At 45.7% G+C, this 15,807-nt stretch overlaps 1 protein-coding gene across 1 annotated transcript in view; it reads right to left on the reverse strand.

Moving 5' to 3' along the window:
• Positions 1-8,613, reverse strand: part of LOC112256974 (deubiquitinase DESI2-like) — a 13,315-nt gene extending 4,702 nt beyond the window's left edge. The window contains exon 1 of the mRNA XM_042325138.1: positions 7,551-8,613. Within this exon, the coding sequence (XP_042181072.1) occupies positions 7,551-7,589 (39 nt within the window). The 5' untranslated portion in view covers positions 7,590-8,613. The remainder of the gene's footprint in view (positions 1-7,550) is intronic.
• Positions 8,614-15,807: the final 7,194 nt, after the last annotated feature.

Here is a 15,807-nt window from a genome sequence, read left to right on the forward strand (position 1 = left end):
GGTCCACAGACGATGCAATCTCAACCACACTGCACACTGCCCTAACCCATCTGGACAAGAGGAATACCTATGTGAGAATGCTGTTCATCGACTACAGCTCGGCATTCAACACCATAGTACCCTCCAAGCTCGTCATCAAGCTCGAGACCCTGGGTCTCGACCCCGCCCTGTGCAACTGGGTACTGGACTTCCTGACGGGCCGCCCCCAGGTGGTGAGGGTAGGCAACAACATCTCCTCCCCGCTGATCCTCAACACTGGGGCCCCACAAGGGTGCGTTCTGAGCCCCCTCCTGTACTCCCTGTTCACCCACGACTGCGTGGCCATGCACGCCTCCAACTCAATCATCAAGTTTGCGGACGACACAACAGTGGTAGGCTTGATTACCAACAACGACGAGACGGCCTACAGGGAGGAGGTGAGGGCCCTCGGAGTGTGGTGTCAGGAAAATAACCTCACACTCAACGTCAACAAAACTAAGGAGATGATTGTGGACTTCAGGAAACAGCAGAGGGAACACCCCCATCCACATCGATGGAACAGTAGTGGAGAGGGTAGCAAGTTTTAAGTTCCTCGGCATACACATCACAGACAAACTGAATTGGTCCACTCACACAGACAGCATCGTGAGGAAGGCGCAGCAGCGCCTCTTCAACCTAAGGAGGCTGAAGAAATTCGGCTTGTCACCAAAAGCACTCACAAACTTCTACAGATGCACAATCGAGAGCATCCTGGCGGGCTGTATCACCGCCTGGTATGGCAACTGCACCGCCCTCAACCGTAAGGCTCTCAGAGGGTAGTGAGGTCTGCACAACGCATCACCGGGGGCAAACTACCTGCCCTCCAGGACACCTACACCACCCGATGCTACAGGAAGGCCATAAAGATCATCAAGGACATCAACCACCCGAGCCACTGCCTGTTCACCCCGCTGTCATCCAGAAGGCGAGGTCAGTACAGGTGCATCAAAGCTGGGACCGAGAGACTGAAAAACAGCTTCTATCTCAAGGCCATCAGACTGTTAAACAGCCACCACTAACATTGAGTGGCTACTGCCAACACACTGTCAATGACACTGACTCTACTCCAGCCACTTTAATCATGGGAATTGATGGGAAATGATGTAAATATATCACTAGCCACTTTAAACAATGCTACCTTATATAATGTTACTTACCCTACATTGTTCATCTCATATGCATACGTTGATACTGTACTCTATATCATCGACTGCATCCTTATGTAATACATGTATCACTAGCCACTTTAACTATGCCACTTGGTTTACATACTTATCTCATATGTATATACTGTACTCGATATCATCTACTGTATCTTGCCTATGCTGCTCTGTACCATCACTCATTCATATATCCTTATGTACATATTCTTTATCCCCTTACACTGTGTATAAGACAGTAGTTTTTTTTGGAATTGTTAGTTAGATTACTTGCTCGTTATTACTGCATTGTCGGAACTAGAAGCACAAGCATTTCTCTACACTCGCATTAACATCTGCTAACCATGTGTATGTGACAAATAAAATTTGATTTGATTTGATTTGATGATGTGGCTTCCACTGAATGCAGGGTAAGTGGCTAGATGATGTGGCTTCCACTGAATGCAGGGTAAGTGGCTAGATGATGTGGCTTCCACTGAATGCAGGGTAAGTGGCTAGATGATGTGGCTTCCACTGAATGCAGGGTAAGTGGCTAGATGATGTGGCTTCCACTGAATGCAGGGTAAGTGGCTAGATGATGTGGCTTCCACTGAATGCAGGGTAAGTGGCTAGATGATGTGGCTTCCACTGAATGCAGGGTAAGTGGCTAGATGATGTGGCTTCCACTGAATGCAGGGTAAGTCCTACTCAGCACATTTGGCAAATTGAGGTCCTTTCTTTCCTCCTCACGGACAGGATATTGATGCTCGTGGACAGGATATTGATGCTCGTGGACAGGATATTAACGCTAGTGGACAGGATATTGATGCTCGTGGACAGGATATTGATGCTTGTGGACAGGATATTGATGCTTGTGGACAGGATATTGAGGCTCGTGGACAGGATATTGATGCTCGTGGACAGGATATTGATGCTCGTGGACAGGATATTGACGCTCGTGGACAGGATATTGATTCTCGTGGACAGGATATTGATGCTCGTGGACAGGATATTGATGCTAGTGGACAGGATATTGATGCTCTTGTGGACAGAATATTGATGCTCGTTGACAGGATATTGAGGCTCGTGGACAGGATATTGATGCTCGTGGACAGGATATTGATGCTCGTGGACAGGATATTGATGCTCGTGGACAGGATATTGATGCTCGTGGACAGGATATTGATGCTCGTCGGATATTGGACAGGATATTGATGCTCGTGGGACAGGATATTGGGATATTGACACTCATGGACAGGATATTGATGCTCGTGGACAGGATATTGATGCTCGTGGACAGGATATTGATGCTCGTGGACAGGTTATTGATGCTCGTGGACAGGATATTGATGCTTGTGGACGGGATATTGACGCTCGTGGACAGGATATTGATGCTTGTGGACAGGATATTGATGCTCGTGGACAGGATATTGATGCTCGTGGACAGGATATTGATGCTCGTGGACAGGATATTGATGCTTGTGGACAGGATATTGACGCTCGTGGACAGGATATTGATGCTTGTGGACAGGATATTGATGCTTGTGGACAGGATATTGACGCTCGTGGACAGGATATTGATGCTCGTGGACAGGATATTGATGCTCGTGGACGGGATATTGACGCTCATGGACAGGATATTGATCTTTGTGGACAGGATATTGATGCTGGGTAGGCTAGTCTAAATGATGACACTATTATGGACAAGACCGATTTTATTACTTGTCTAATGGCCGCCAAGCATCGATCATGATGTCACCAGAATAACACCCTCGATATTTACTGGACAGGAGCATCAAGCTCATCACCCTGTGAAGTTTACAACTAATTTCATCTGTAGCCTAATAAACTAGTCGTAGTGGGGCGACCACACAACATATGATCAAGTCGACTGACTCCTAGTTTACTTCCATATGTTTATTATATCAATATTTACACGCATATCCAAAATTCGGCACACACCACAAATTAATTCTCACAGACACAAAAAAAGATCCCACCATATGCGGACATTTCCTGTTTCCGTTAAGCCCCATGTCGTGACTTTTTTAAATGCGTCAAGTAAATTTGTCCGCATTTAAACGGTTGGATGGAAACCTGGTTACTGCAGAGATTACAGTCATTCAGAGATTACAGTCATTCAGAGATTACAGTAATTCAGAGATTACAGTCATTCAGAGATTACAGTCATTCAGAGATTACAGTCATTCAGAGATTACAGTCATTCAGAGTATAGATCTTTACCCTTCTTCCAAAGTGTGCACTTGGATTTAAAAACGGCTGAAGGGAGTCTTCAATCAATCAATTTTTTTTTTATAAAGTTCGGTTCGATTCCCAAGGGGGACCGGAATGAAAAAAGTATGAAAATGTATGGACTCTATACTGTAAATCTCTCTGGATGAGAGAGTCTGTGTCACGCCCTGACCTTAGTTATCTTTGTTTTCTTTATTATCTTGGTTAGGTCAGGGTGTGACGAGGGTGGGTATGTTAGTTTTTGTATTGTCTAGGGGTTTTTGTTTATCTATGGGGTTTTAGTATGTCTAGGTATATGTAGGTCTATGGTTGCCTGAATTGGTTCCCAATCAGAGGCAGCTGTTTATCGTCGTCTCTGATTGGGGACCATCTTTAGGTAGCCATTTCCCATAGGTTATTTGTGGGTTCTTATTCTATGTTTAGTTGCCTGTCTGCACTACTCATATTTGCATCACGGTTCATTTTGTTGTTTTGTTAGTTTGTTCAGTGTTCTTGCTTTAATTACAGAAGAATGTATGCTTACCACACTGCGCCTTGGTCTCCTCCTTAAGAGGGATGTGACAGTCGGCTAAATGACTCACTACTGTAAGTCTCTCTGGATAAGAGAGTCTGCTGAATGACTAAATTGTATATCATCTCCACCAATCCATTCTGGTTATTAGTTCACACAAAGGGAAGAAAATTGGGATGAAGCCTATGACTCTCAATCTAAGCCATGATCACTCTTGCTGGTTGCCTGGCTACCCATCCACATCACCCAGCCAAACGGGTGTTTCTTCTCCACCATGAGTCTGGATTCACCATGAGTCTGGATTCACCATGAGTCTGGATTCACCATGAGTCTGGATTCACCATGAGTCTGGATTCACCATGAGTCTGGATTCACCATGAGTCTGGATTCACCATGAGTCTGGATTCACCATGAGTCTGGATTAACCATGAGTCTGGATTAACCATGAGTCTGGATTAACCATGAGTCTGGATTCCCCATGAGTCTGGATTCACCATGAGTTTGGATTCACCATGAGTCTGGATTTACCATGAGTCTGGATTTGCCTCCCCCTACGATTTCTAGAATGCGAACACATTCTGACAGTTCTGAATGGTCTCAGAATCTGATAGGTTGGGCAAGAGCCTACATGATGATGTTATTAACTTTCATACTCTGATTGGTTAGAGACAATCCAATCACTGATTCATTTGTTTTGAACAACGCCCCTCGTTTTGACTTCTAGGAGGGCAGCTAAAGACAATGAATGTAGCGATGGATAGAGCAGGGGAATTATATTCAGGCTGAGTCGTCATGGCGATCTTTCTGGGGTTGTGACACGCAGCCCTTGCATGACCTGTAGTTTTCCGGCCAATGACTTGGTCCTAGACAGGAAATGGGCTGGCTGATGGACTACAGTCTTTAGCCCAGTGGGACTAAATTAGGTGTTTTACACATAATTATAATGATTTTTTAAAATATATAATTATTTAACCTGGTAGGCTGGTTGAAAACAAGTTCTCATTTACAACTGCAACCTGGCCAAGATAAAGCAAAACAGTGCGACAGAAACAACAACACAGAGTTACACATGGAATAAACAAACATACAGTCAATAACACAATAGAGAAAAAATAAAGTCTATATACAGTGTGTGCAAATGGTGTGAGGAGGTGAGGCAATAAATAGGCCTCAGTAGCGAAGTAATTACAATTTAGCAGGTTAACACTGGAATGATAGATGAGCAGATGATGATGATCAGATGATGATGATCAGATGATGGTGTGTAAGTAGTGACACTGGTGTATAAGTACTGATACTGGTGAGCAAAAGAGCAGCAAAGTAAATAAAAACAATATGAGGATGAGGTAGGTAGATTGGGTGGGCTATTTACGGATGGCCTACGTACAGCTGCAGTGATTGGTTAGCTGCTCAGATAGCTGATGTTTAAAGTTGGTGAGGGAAATGTAAGTCTCCAGCTTCAGCAATTTTTGCAATTCGTTTCAGTCACTGGCAGCAGAGAACTGTAAGGAGAGGCGGCCAAAGGGGGTGTTGGCTTTGGGGATGACCAGTGAGATATACCTGCTGGAGCGCGTGCTACGGGTGGGTGTTCTTATCGGGACCAGTGAGCTGAGATAAGGCGGAGCTTTACCTAGCATAGACTTATAGATGACCTGGAGCCAGTGGGTCTGGTGACTAATATGTAGCGAGGGCCAGTCGACTAGAGTGTACCGGTCGCAGTGGTGGGTGGTATAAGGGGCTTTGGTGACAAAGCGGATGGCACTGTGATAGACTGCATCCAATTTGCTGAGAAGAGTATTGGAAGCTATTTTGTAGATGACATCGCTGAAGTCGAGGATCGGTAGGATAGTCAGTTTTACTAGGGTAAGTTTGGCGGCGTGAGTGAAGGAGGCTTTGTTGCGAAATAGAAAGCCGATTCTAGATTTGATTTTGGATTGGAGATGTTTGATGTGAGTCTGGAAGGAGAGTTTACAGTCTAACCAGACACCTAGGTATTTTGTAGTTGTCCGCGTAATCTAGGTTAGAACCGTCCAGAGTAGTGATGCTAGTCGGGCAGGAAGGTGCGGGCAACGAACGGTTGAAAAGCATGCATTTGGTTTTGCTAGCGCTTCAGCTAATAAGGGGTGCTTCTAGGGAAAACATTTTTGCTGGTGTGGGAGTCTTAATGAGAACAACTGGGCCAGTGTGTTTGAAATGCCTGGGACGATTTCTGGTCCCAGCCCATCCCTCATCCCAGCAGAACAGAGCTACAGTGGGGCGGAAGGTTGCCTAGTGGTTAGAGCGTTGGACTAGTAACCGCAAAGGTTGCAAGATTGAATCCCCAAGCTGACAAGGTAAAAATCTGTCGTTCTGCCCCTGAACAAGGCAGTTAACCCACTGTTCCCTGGTAGGCTGTCATTGAAAATAAGAATTAGTTCTTAACTGACTTGCCTAGTTAAATTTTTTAAAACAGTGGGATTTAATTAGGTGTTTGAGCACTGTCACTTTCAGACATCCTCATCTGTGACTGCTGGCCTGTAGATATCTGAAGGGAGGAGGGGCCAACACTGTGACTGCTGGCCTGGAGATATCTGAGGGGAGGAAGGGCCAACACTGTGACTGCTGGCCTGGAGATATCTGAAGGGAGGAGGGGCCAACACTGTGACTGCTGGCCTGGAGATATCTGAGGGGAGGAAGGGCCAACACTGTGACTGCTGGCCTGGAGATATCTGAAGGGAGGAGGGGCCAACACTGTGACTGTTGGCCTGGAGATATCTGAGGGGAGGAAGGGCCAACACTGTGACTGCTGGCCTGGAAATATCTGAGGGGAGGAGGGGCCAACACTGTGACTGCTGGTCTGGAGATATCTGAAGGGAGGAGGGGCCAACACTGTGACTGCTGGCCTGGATATATCTGAAGGGAGGAGGGGCCAACACTGTGACTGCTGGCCTGGAGATATCTGAAGGGAGGAGGGGCCAACACTGTGACTGCTGGCCTGGAGATATCTGAGGGGAGGAAGGGCCAAAACTGTGACTGCTGGCCTGGCAGATATCTGAGAAGAGGAAAGGCCAACACTGTGACTGCTGGCCTGGAGATATCTGAGGGGAGGAGGGGCCAACACTGTGACTGCTGGCCTGGAGATATCTGAAGGGAGGAGGGGCCAACACTGTGACTGCTGGCCTGGAGATATCTGAAGGGAGGAGGGGCCAACACTGTGACTGCTGGACTGGAGATATCTGAGGGGGAGGAAGGGCCAACACTGTGACTGCTGGCCTGGAGATATCTGAGGGGAGGAGGGGCCAACACTGTGACTGCTGGCCTGGAGATATCTGAGGGGGAGGAGGGGCCAACACTGTGACTGCTGGCCTGGAGATATCTGAAGGGGAGGAGGGGCCAACACTGTGACTGCTGGCCTGGAGATATCTGAAGGGAGGAGGGGTCAACACTGTGACTGGCTGGTTGTCTAACAAGGGACTCAATATCCATTATTGTGTGTGTGTGTGTGTGTGTGTGTGTGTGTGTGTGTGTGTGTGTGTGTGTGTGTGTGTGTGTGTGTGTGTGTGTGTGTGTGTGTGTGTGTGAGAATAAATAGTAGGCTAGTACGTTACATTGATTCCCATGCACAGAAAACTTCCAACACACAATCTTACCATATCATACACATTAAGGATAACAGGTTCATTGGCCATGGTTTAATCCTGAGATGGGAAGGCAACGTCCTCCCGCTCCGACGTTATAGTAGCACCTTCAGCCCCCCGACACCCCAAAGGTGCATATAGGATGCGATTCTGCTGATGTGCGCTTCCCGGATGGGCTACTCACACTGCGCCGTATTGGATGGAGCACCGGGATAGAAGGATGGATCGAATGTCTCTCATGCCTCAGCCAAAACAAAAAAATCTGTCCAAGAATTCTACCCGTTCCAAAGCCAAGGGTATCTCGATTGTAGATGTTGAAAAAATTACTGTATCAAATATCAAGGCAGTAAAGACCACAGGCACGCACATAACGGTACTAGATCCCGACCGGAGATAGCTTGCTACAGTAGCTAGCTCGAGCTAGACAGTTACAGAACTGTTGAACACGGCCCATTTCTATTCCCAAAGCAAGAAAAATCCTCTGGAAATCAAATGATGGTTAGCGTTAGTTTCACTTTGCTTGCTTCCGTTGTCACATAAATAGCGATCAATTGCGTGTATGTTGAGACGCTAAAACAACACCGCTGGGAGGATGAATATGCGAGTGTTCGATTCCGGAAATGTCAGCCAGCTCGAGAGCCACCTAATTTCACTTTTCTCTCAAATGCGGCCACTGAAGGCTGTATGGCAAAATATATAGTATATAAAAGCTATCTGGCTATAGATTCACGTGTTGTTTTACGGTTCACTTTTGGCTTGTCAGCTGTGTGGTGAAAAACTAGCAACAGCGTAGACGGTATCAGTGGTGCATGATGTGGCCCTCATCACACAGACAAACCGTTAGAGTCGTGTCGTTTTGCCGTAGGTAGTCAACTACCGTCCTCTGTCTCTGTCCGTTCGACGAGATATCCTCCACTTCCCAATCGTATCTCTCACCGCAACACAAAAAAAACGGTGTCCTCCGGTCTCGTGAAAACTGCACGAAAGAAAGTGAATGACATCATCCGAACCGTGTCTCACAGCTGGCGGAACGTCCTGTGGACGAGCCGGGTTCTCTGTGAATGGGAATGGGTGGATTCGATTATGTTGAGCGGTGGCAAACCGGTCTATGGCCCGTGACTAGAACGGGCAAACGTGGTGAGGGATGAGCACCCATCTCAAATAGAATAGTAATTGTTTGTAATTTTATTTAACTTTTATTTTTCTAGGAAAGTCAGTTAAGAACAAATTATTTTTTTAAATGACAGCCTGCCCCGGCCAAATCCGGAAGACGCTGGGCCAATTATGCGCCCGCCCTATAGGATTCCCAATCACAGCCAGATGTGATACAGTCTGGATTCAAACCAGGGACTGTAGTGATGCCTCTTGCACTGGGATGCAGTGCCTTTAGACCACTGCTGCCTCTGATCTGGAGGACTCACTAAACAGAGAACATCCCTGGTCATCACTACGGCCTCTGATCTGGAGGACTCACTAAACAGAGAACAGCCCTGGTCATCCCTACTGTCTCTGATCTGGAGGACTTTGTTTGTAAATTATGAGTTTTGGAGTGTGTCGCTGCTATCCTCCATAAGTTTTTAAAAAATGAAAATTGTGCCATCTGGTCTGCTTAATATAAGGAATTTGAAATTATGTATACTTTTACTATTGATACATAAATACATTTTAGCAATTCCATTTACTTTTGATACTTAAGTATATTTAAAACCAAATACTTTTAGACTTTTACTCAAGTAGTATTTTACTGGGTGACTTTTACTTGAGTAATTTTCTATTAAGGTATCTTTACTTTTACTCAAGTATGACAATTTAGTACTTCTTCCACCACTGGTTAAAAAACAAGCTCCAACTGTTAAAAACCGATTTGAACAGTCAACCAACTCCAGATCTCTGTCTCTTTCCAGAGCTCAGACTTTCCAAACTGAAAATCACTAACGTCATGATTTGACCTCGTATTTTTCCCGAGTTGCCAGTTGTTTTTGAACACAGTATGTATGACTCAACGCCCGGGAGGCAGCCCGGTTCCCAAAACGAATACAATCAATTTTCACCCGGTGCGAAACACGCCTACACGGGAGCCCGAGACAGATTTATCGAGCCCCCCTCAATGGGTGAGGAGGGGAAAAATGTTGATTACATCATCGTGCTAGTGCTACTGGCTGCCTCGGGTCCAAGAACCCCCCCCCCCAATCCCTCCACCACCAATTGACAATGGACTGCATACATGGGGGGGGGGCATGTTGTTGAATTTACCGAGAGATCTATGCTTTTATTTGTAACTTTTCACTTATATTTTTTAATCATCGTCATGAATTATCATCATCCTCGTTAACATCATCGGCATTTTACAGAGCAATTCATTTGGGGAATTTCCACAAGGAATCTTTATGGAGGACCCATATGCATTAGGCTACATCATAACAAATAAATACTCGCTGCTTGGAAGATATATAAGGCGACGAGGATGAACAAATATTTGCGAGAATTAAAAAGAGGCACATGCTGACCATAAAGGTTGATTTCTTTAGGATTGTTTTATCCATTGTGAAAACAAACTGATTTATTTTAAGGCAAAACTTATACAGTCCAATAACATAGAAAATCTGCAAGCATATTATTGCCTAACAACAACGTACAGGAATTGTGAACTTGAATGTGCTGCATAAAGTCTCATTCAGATAAGTAACAATGAAATGGACAAATATAACTCACTTTCATCCATTATTTCAAGCCTCATTGTGATTATTTCATACGCTCGTCATGCGTATGAAAGGCAGGTAGCCTAGTGGTTAGAGCGTTGGTCTTGTAAACCAGTAAAGGTTGCAAGATCAAATCCCCGACCTCACAAGGATTTTTTTTAAAATAAAAAATAAACTTTCGTTCTCCCCCTGAACAAGGCAGTAAACCCATTGTTCCTAGGTCGTCATTGTAAACAAGAAATTGTTCTGACTTGCCTAGTTAAATAAATGTAAACAAATGCATATTTGACATTGTAATCATTTAGCAGCCGCTCTTATCTAGAGTGACTTTCATCAGCTACCCTCAAGCCATGAACAATTCATCAAACGGCCACCCGGAATATTTGCATTTACCCCCCTTTTGTACACTGCTGCTACTTGCTGTTTATTATCTATGCACCGTCACGTCACCTACATGTACAAGTTACCTCGATTAACCTATACCCCCTGCACATTGACTCAGTACTGGTACCCCCCAGAATACAGCCTCTTTATTGTTATTTTGTTACTTTTTTAAACCTTGGTTTATTTTGTAAATATTTTCTTCATGCAGTTTTAAGAACATTAAGTTAAGTTAGCATTTCACAGTTGTTGTATTCGGCACACGTGACAAATAACATTCAATTTGATCTTAAGACAGCTAGGTGGGACAGCTAGGTAGGACAGCTAGGTAGGACAGCTAGGTGGGACAACCACATATCGCAGACATAGAAGTAAAGCCCTTGAATTTAATTGAATTTAATTGAAGTAAACACATCCTTAATGTCCCGATCAGAGGTCAGAACCAGAAGGCGCAGGGAGGGGGGTCAAGAGCTGGTTCCTTAATTTTTGTGGAGGGAAGTCAAGGTGAGGAGGAAGATAATTAAAGATAATGTTTGAAAAAAGGCATGGTTTCAGAAGACGGGCAGGGAGCTGACCTCCCGTAGGGGTGAGAGGGCCAAGAGACCTGAGGGGGCAGAACAGGGTGCTCAGGTTGGGGTGTAGGGTGCTCAGGTTGGGGTGTAGGGTGCTCAGGTTGGGGTTTAGGGTGCTCAGGTTGGGGTGTAGGGTGCTCAGGTTGGGGTGTAGGGTGCTCAGGTTGGGGTGTAGGGTGCTCAGGTTGGGGTGTAGGGTGCTCAGGTTGGGGTGTAGGGTGCTCAGGTTGGGGTGTAGGGTGCTCAGGTTGGGGTGTAGGGTGCTCAGGTTGGGGTGTAGGGTGCTCAGGTTGGGGTTTAGGGTGCTCAGGTTGGGGTGTAGGGTGCTCAGGTTGGGGTGTAGGGTGTTCAGGTTGGGGTGTAGGGTGCTCAGGTTGGGGTGTAGGGTGCTCAGGTTGGGGTGTAGCGTTTGAGCCTGAAGGTAGGGAGGGACAGTTTCTCTTGCTGTTTCCGTAGGTAAACACCATGGTCTAATACTGGATTCGTGGTTCGACTGGAAGCCAATGGAGTGTGCAGAGGAGCGGGGAGACAGGGGAGAACATAGGAAGGTTGACAACAAAGCGGGCTGTTGCAAGGGTTTAATGGCAATAACATTTTTGGTCATTTAGCAGACGCTCTTATCCAGAGAGACTGACAGTAGTGAGTCATTTAGCAGACGCTCTTATCCAGAGAGACTTACAGTAGGGAGTCATTTAGCAGACGCTCTTATCCAGAGAGACTTACAGTAGGGAGTCATTTAGCAGACGCTCTTATCCAGAGAGACTGACAGTAGGGAGTCATTTAGCAGACTCTCTTATCCAGAGACTTACAGTAGTGAGTCATTTAGCAGACGCTCTTATCCAGAGAGACTGACAGTAGTGAGTCATTTAGCAGACGCTCTTATCCAGAGACTTACAGTAGTGAGTCATTTAGCAGACTCTCTTATCCAGAGAGACTTACAGTAGGGAGTCATTTAGCAGGCTCTCTTATCCAGAGAGACTGACAGTAGGGAGTCATTTAGCAGACTCTCTTATCCAGAGAGACTGACAGTAGAGTCATTTAGCAGACTCTCTTATCCAGAGAGACTTACAGTAGGGAGTCATTTAGCAGACGCTCTTATCCAGAGAGACTGACAGTAGGGAGTCATTTAGCAGACTCTCTTATCCAGAGAGACTGACAGTCTTAGTGACTTACAGTCATTTAGAGACTCTCTTATCCAGAGAGACTGACAGTAGGGAGTCATTTAGCAGACGCTCTTATCCAGAGAGACTGACAGTAGGGAGTCATTTAGCAGACTCTCTTATCCAGAGAGACTGACAGTAGGGAGTCATTTAGCAGACGCTCTTATCCAGAGAGACTGACAGTAGGGAGTCATTTAGCAGACTCTCTTATCCAGAGAGACTGACAGTAGGGAGTCATTTAGCAGACGCTCTTATCCAGATAGACTGACAGTAGTGAGTCATTTAGCAGACTCTCTTATCCAGAGAGACTGACAGTAGGGAGTCATTTAGCAGACTCTCTTATCCAGATAGACTGACAGTAGGGAGTCATTTAGCAGACTCTCTTATCCAGAGAGACTGACAGTAGGGAGTCATTTAGCAGACGCTCTTATCCAGAGAGACTTACAGTAGGGAGTCATTTAGCAGACCCTCTTATCCAGAGAGACTTACAGTAGTGAGTCATTTAGCAGACGCTCTTATCCAGAGAGACTGACAGTAGTGAGTCATTTCGCAGACTCTCTTATCCAGAGAGACTGACAGTAGTGAGTCATTTAGCAGACTCTCTTATCCAGAGACTTACAGTAGTGAGTCATTTAGCAGACGCTCTTATCCAGAGAGACTGACAGTAGTGAGTCATTTAGCAGACTCTCTTATCCAGAGAGACTAACAGTAGGGAGTCATTTAGCAGACTCTCTTATCCAGAGAGACTGACAGTAGGGAGTCATTTAGCAGACTCTCTTATCCAGAGAGTAGTGAGTCTTTACAGTCTTAGAGAGACTGAGTCATTTAGCAGACCAGAGAGACTCAGTTCATTTAGCCAGAGAGACTGACAGTAGGGAGTCATTTAGCAGACTCTCTTATCCAGAGAGACTTACAGTAGGGAGTCATTTAGCAGACTCTCTTATCCAGAGAGACTGACAGTAGTGAGTCATTTAGCAGACTCTCTTATCCAGAGAGACAGTAGGAGTCATTTACAGAACTAGTTCATTTAGCAGAGAGACTGACAGTAGGAGTCATTTAGTCATTGACAGTAGGGAGAGACTCTCTTATCCAGAGATCCAGAGAGACTTACAGTAGTGAGTCATTTAGCAGACTCTCTTATCCAGAGAGACTTACAGTAGTGAGTCATTTAGCAGACTCTCTTATCCAGAGAGACTTACAGTAGTGAGTCATTTAGCAGACTCTCTTATCCAGAGAGACTTACAGTAGTGAGTCATTTAGCAGACTCTCTTATCCAGAGCAACTGACAGTAGTGAATGCATACATTTTCATATGCAGGGAGCCGAGCCAACAGAGAGTTGCAGTAGCCCAGACAGGAGAAGTGACTGGATTAGGACCTGCACCGTTCCCTGTGTGAGCTTGGCTAGTCTTTGAGCAGGCATGCCTGCCCCGGGGAGGAAGAGCAGTTCCATCTTGTCGAGGTTGAGCTTGATGGGGATGGGCCGACATCCAAGTTGTGATATCTGCCAGGCACGCATAGATGCATGTCGCCACTGTTGTGGGAAAATATTGACTCAAATACTTCTCGGATACCAGAGCTTGTGATTTCAATTAGACTTTTATCACAGAGAGCAACAAAGCCGAGTTCATGAAACAACTGAATCTTTATTCTTAGTGATTGGTTTTTATGCAGTCTTACCCTTACACAAACGTCATCACCCCATTTTACGAATCTTGGTGTCTTACTTAGTTTCCATTCTCTAATTGGCTCAGACATTGGGGCATAGATTCTATTGGTGTCATGACATCCATACCCCCTTAGCTAATGTTCCTGTCCAAAGGTCTTCACAAGTTCAGATCTACATTGTATATGTATGCTTAACTTATGTATGTGCGTGACCAGTAGCCTTCACAAGATCAGATATGGCCCAGACCAGTCACGTCTTGTTAGTTTACCTTGTCTCGCCTCATCTACACAGATTCTGTTTACGTTCTGTTTTTTTTACATGTCCAATGGTCAAGTCGATGTTGATCCAGCTTTGTACACTAACATGGGCTTCAGCCTTCATTCTGCATACACATGTCTAATATTTAACCTTATATTGATTATTCTTTCTACTTCAAAGATAACAGTATAGGTACTGAGAATCATCAGATGACTGGAAAATCTCCAACACCACCTGGGTTTCAGAATGGGGGGGGGGGTAGTTGAGTGTCATCCACATAGCAATGTTAGGAGAGACCATGTGAGGATATGACGGAGCCTAGTGACTTGTTGTATAGAGAGGAGAGGACCTAGAACCGAGCCCTAGAAGAGCACCTAGAACCGAGCCTTAGAAGAGGACCTAGAACCTGGAGGGGCTAGGGACTGAGTGGTTAGGGTTGGAAGAGAGGGAGACCTGGAGGGGCTAGGGACTGAGTGTAGGTACTGAGAATCATCAGATGACTGGAAAATTGGTGTATAGAGAGAAGAGGACCTAGAACCGAGCCCTGGGGGACACCAGTAGTGAGAGTACGTGGTGCAGACACAGATCCTCTCCACATCACCTGGTAGGAGCGGCCTGCCAGGTAGGATGTGACCCAGGAGTGTGTAGAGCCTGATACACCCTGAGAGGAAGGAGAGGAAGATCTGATGGTTCACAATGTCGAAGGCAGCGGATAGATCTAGAACAGAGGATAGATCTAGAACAGAGGATAGATCTAGAACAGAGGATAGATCTAGAACAGAGGATAGATCTAGAACAGAGGATAGATCTAGAACAGAGGATAGATCTAGAACAGAGGATAGATCTAGAACAGAGGATAGATCTAGAACAGAGGATAGATCTAGAACAGAGGATAGATCTAGAACAGAGGATAGATCTAGAACAGAGGATAGATCTAGAACAGAGGATAGATCTAGAACAGAGGATAGATCTAGAACAGCGGATAGATCTAGAACACAGAGGAGAGACCGAGGAGGATGAGAACAGAGGAGAGAGTCTGACTGGTTAGGGTCAAGAAGATTGTTCTGAGAGAGATAACGAGAAAGTTGATCAGAGACAGCACGCTCTCAAGTGTTTTGGAAAAGAACAGGAAGGGAAGGAGGTCTTATAGTTTGACGTCAGATGAGTTGAGTATTGGTTTCTTGACCAGGGGAGCAACTCGGGTCATTTTGAAGTCAGAAGGGACGCAGCTTGTGCTCAGGAATGAGTTGACGAGGGACGTGAGGAATGGGTGAAGGACTCCAGAGAAGGGAGGAGGGGATCGGGGTCGAGTGGGCAGGATGTCGGGCAGCCAGACCTCACTATTCGCAGGATGCCATCTGGAGAGAGAGAGGGGAGAAAGAGGTCAAGGCGTAGGGTAGTTCTGTGTGAGTGAGACCAGTGGACTCAATAGGATGAGTGAATGAGTGGGACCAGTGGACTCAATAGGATGAGTGAATGAGTGGGACCAGTGGACTCAATAGGATGAGTGAATGAGTGGGACCAGTGGACTC

Source organism: Oncorhynchus tshawytscha, linkage group LG08, assembly GCF_018296145.1.
Source record: "Oncorhynchus tshawytscha isolate Ot180627B linkage group LG08, Otsh_v2.0, whole genome shotgun sequence".
Lineage (NCBI taxonomy): Eukaryota > Metazoa > Chordata > Actinopteri > Salmoniformes > Salmonidae > Oncorhynchus > Oncorhynchus tshawytscha.